Source organism: Amblyomma americanum, chromosome 5, assembly GCF_052857255.1.
Source record: "Amblyomma americanum isolate KBUSLIRL-KWMA chromosome 5, ASM5285725v1, whole genome shotgun sequence".
NCBI lineage: Eukaryota > Metazoa > Arthropoda > Arachnida > Ixodida > Ixodidae > Amblyomma > Amblyomma americanum.
The window spans coordinates 107,670,270-107,673,668 of NC_135501.1; the positions used below are offsets into that span (position 1 = coordinate 107,670,270).

The 3,399-nt window shown below is 48.5% G+C and overlaps 1 protein-coding gene across 1 annotated transcript; it reads right to left on the reverse strand.

Annotated features, from left to right (window-relative positions):
* Positions 1–270: 270 nt before the first annotated feature.
* On the reverse strand, positions 271–1,890 carry LOC144134088 (uncharacterized). The gene is made up of 3 exons (XM_077667074.1): positions 844–1,890; positions 385–741; positions 271–284 (listed from the first exon to the last, which is right to left on the reverse strand). The coding sequence occupies exons 1-3, from the start codon at positions 1,766–1,768 to the stop codon at positions 271–273; spliced, it is 1,296 nt and encodes a 431-aa protein (XP_077523200.1). The 5' UTR covers positions 1,769–1,890.
* Between the last annotated feature and the right edge of the window lie 1,509 nt (positions 1,891–3,399).

Sequence of the window (3,399 nt, forward strand, 5' to 3'; positions counted from 1 at the left end):
CAAGAATGTCCCCCTTCATGTTGCCATGTGTGGCAAAATAGCCAATTACCTGGCTCCATTTTCCCTGAAAGGGAACAAATAGTATAACCATGCCATGGTCACATGGGACACCTTTGTCTTTGGCTGCTGTGAAAGGGCCTAGGTCTACAAAACCCTCAATAACCCCAGACGTTTTAACTGCAAAGTGTTCCGACAGCTTTAGCTCGTCTATAACTAATCCACCATGTTTTTTCCAGGCATTAAGCTCGGCTGACTTCACTTTTAGCTGCCTCAGAACTTTGTCGCTGAAGCCAAACACAGTGCGATATGCAGATACATAGCGCTTGAGGGTTGATTTGCATGGTAGGGAAAGAATGCTATTACGGCGAAGATGCTCATACAGACGAGGACTTTTCATCTTCATTATTATGCAGTCCAGGACCCACATTTTCGTGTAGCGTAGACCATTAGGTTTCACTTTTGAAGCTGCGAAGCACTGTCGAACAGCTTCCTGCTGCCTGGGGGGCAGTTTTGAGATCTGTGCTTCTAATGCTTCTGCTTGAATGGCAGCATTTTTCCCTCTCAATTTAGCAAGTTCATTTTCCACATCTCCTAGGCGAACAACTAGCCTCTTGTTTCTTCTCGCTGCAGCTCGCAGTTTAAGCACAACAGATCGGCCGCTCTTTTTATCAGTTCTTTTGACCCTCGCTCGTCTGATCTGCAGTGCTCGTTTCAAGTAGCGGCAAGACACACACTGCGTACCTGCAAGAAAAGTGCATTGAATTGAGTTCACACGGAGCCAAAAAATCAATGAACGCAACATAAAATGAGTTGCAAATTAGGCAAAATGGACAGCATAATTACCTCTTTCAGCCACCTGACCCAGGCAATTGCTGCTGAAGTACATTTGCTCGAGGGTCACTACGTGGGATTTAAGGTTCTTCGTAAAATACCTTTCTTCATAATCTTCAAGTCGCATTACTCCAGTGCAAACACTCATGGAATCAGTTGCTCTCAGCACATCTTCTGCTTCCCCGCTTGTTTGCAATGTGCTTTCTTTTAGCAGAATTCCTCTCACAAACACTTTGTAGTAACTGTGCGTCTGTGACTGAAAGAACATTACCACTTTTTCTGAGCACACCTCATTTCTTGATGTCAAGACAGACGTGCAGTACACGACACCGTCGTGTCCAGGAAACCTGTGCTTGGTCCACTGCTCCGACGGTACCTGAAGACTGTGAAATAACAGCATGGGTTCCTGCTGACCCAGTGGGCATGAAAATTCTGCATCGGCGTCCGGCTCCACGCCTGCTTCCGTCGAGGAGGGCGCGCCTTGCTCAGCAATCGTTGCAGCGCTTGTGTAGGACACCGTCGTGTCACTGTTCGAGCACGGTCTACGCTTCGCCGGAGACGCGCAACTCTCTGACTTCCTTTTACGAGCAGGCCTCTCTTTCACAGCTTTTTTCGTCAAATACGCGGGTAGGTTTGGAAGAATGGTTGGCACAGCATCACTGCTAAGCAGTGGCTTACCACGTGGGATCCGCACTTCCTTGCCACCAATGATGTGTACATAGTCGCGAATTACGTAGCGCGGCTCAAAATGTAGTTCGCACACGGCACTTGTGTCTTCGAGAGGCTTGTCCGCTTGATGGAGGTTTTTTACCCACAGTCTTCGAAGTGCTTCATCTTTGGGCACGCTGAATAACGACGGCTTTGGGGCACCTTTTACATGTACATAGCCCGTTTTACAGCCGGGCGCAAAACAGTGGTTCAAACGGCGTGGTGCCATTTCACACGCAATAGCGACGCACGATATACTTCCCTACGATGATTTCTTATAAACATTAGAATTGGTAATGTAAACTTCGGAACACATGAAAGAAAGCACAGCGGAGGCAGCGGCGCGCAAAGCCAGGAAGGCAGCGGCGGAGGAAGCGGAGGTTTACATTGACGACGACGACAGCGCCTCCGCGCGGGTCCCCGGGAAAACATAAAAATGTTCACATTTCCGGCGACGCGGGAGCGCACGCCTCCACCGGAGAGTCAGCTCACTACCCAATAGAAGTTCTAGTTCACTTTAGCTAGAACGCGTGGGTCCGCCGGCGACACGTCCAAGGTCCCGATGACGGACTCAAGGTTCTCCGAGGTGGTGATGAGCGCCGCCGTCAGGCACCTCACCGTGTCCTGCAGATCAGCGATCTCGGCCTGCATTCGCCGAATGGTGCTGGACGACCTTCCTCTGGACGGCGTTCGTCTCCGTGATCGTGAGCGTGAGCGGCCTGCCCTGCGTTGCTGATGGTCACCGCGGAACACAGGCCTTCGCTCGTTCACGGTGTCTGTGGCCTCCATGGGGAGACCCCGCAACGCCGCGAAGCCTTAGGCCCAGCGTCCGAAGGAGCAGAGAGCTAAAAAACACGTCCGCTCGCTTCGAACGCCCACCGAAGAATCCCTTTTTGATGGGTGCAAATTAGTTATTTCGGTCTCTCTCTCCGGAGCCACCCACTGCAGCACCTATTCCTTCCTGTGGTCTTTCACTCTCAATGCTCTCTTCCCTTAATATTAATAATAAGGGAAGAGACGGAGGTGAGAGTGAACGATGAAAGGAAGGGGTGCTTGTTCGTGTGCCCACGATGATGTGAGACGTTTACTGCGCGATTTCCTTTTCTCAAAAACCAACTTTCCGCGTGTCTCTTATGAGGCTACTATTCAGAAAGACAACAATGAAGGCATAATTTTGTTTGGCTTCCGTGCAAGAACCGTTCTTCTCAGTTAACTATTCTGTGTGATCACTGTAACAAAATGATTTTTTATTATTCACAATGCCAATCATCGAAAAGTTTGAGCAAGTTTTCTTTAATTATAGGAGCTTCACCTTCGCAAGTTTGAGCGCTTATCGCAAGAAAATTTTCCTGGATTGAGATGGATGAGCGGCTGCTACAACAATAAGCTGGAGTTTTTTTTGTCTCTATTGTCTCTATTGACTGATTTTATGCGTTTTTGAATATCGAGCTTGGCCTTGCTATTTACGCTCATGCACATTGGTGCCCTGTACTGTTTATGTAATTGTTATAAGTACGTAATTTGTTAGTAATGGGAGTCACAATGCAGGAAAGGTCGGTGGCGCTCTCTCAAGGAAAGAGCTACTTGACCCAGGGCACGACAGCAGGGCACGACGGCGTCACCTGGCAGATGCTTAGAAATCTTAGTGATGCTGCCAAACCCAGCTCCTAGAAAAAGCAAATAGTTAACAGGAGACAGGCCATAAACCGGAGCAGTTCAAGCCAACACTGCCTAACCCCATATAAAAGCCTGGAAAAGATCCATCATTTCCAACCTGAGACATATTGCTCTCACTCGCACCATTTCCAAATTTTTTGAGCTTGTAATCAATTCGTTTTTACCTGGAGAACACAACTACTT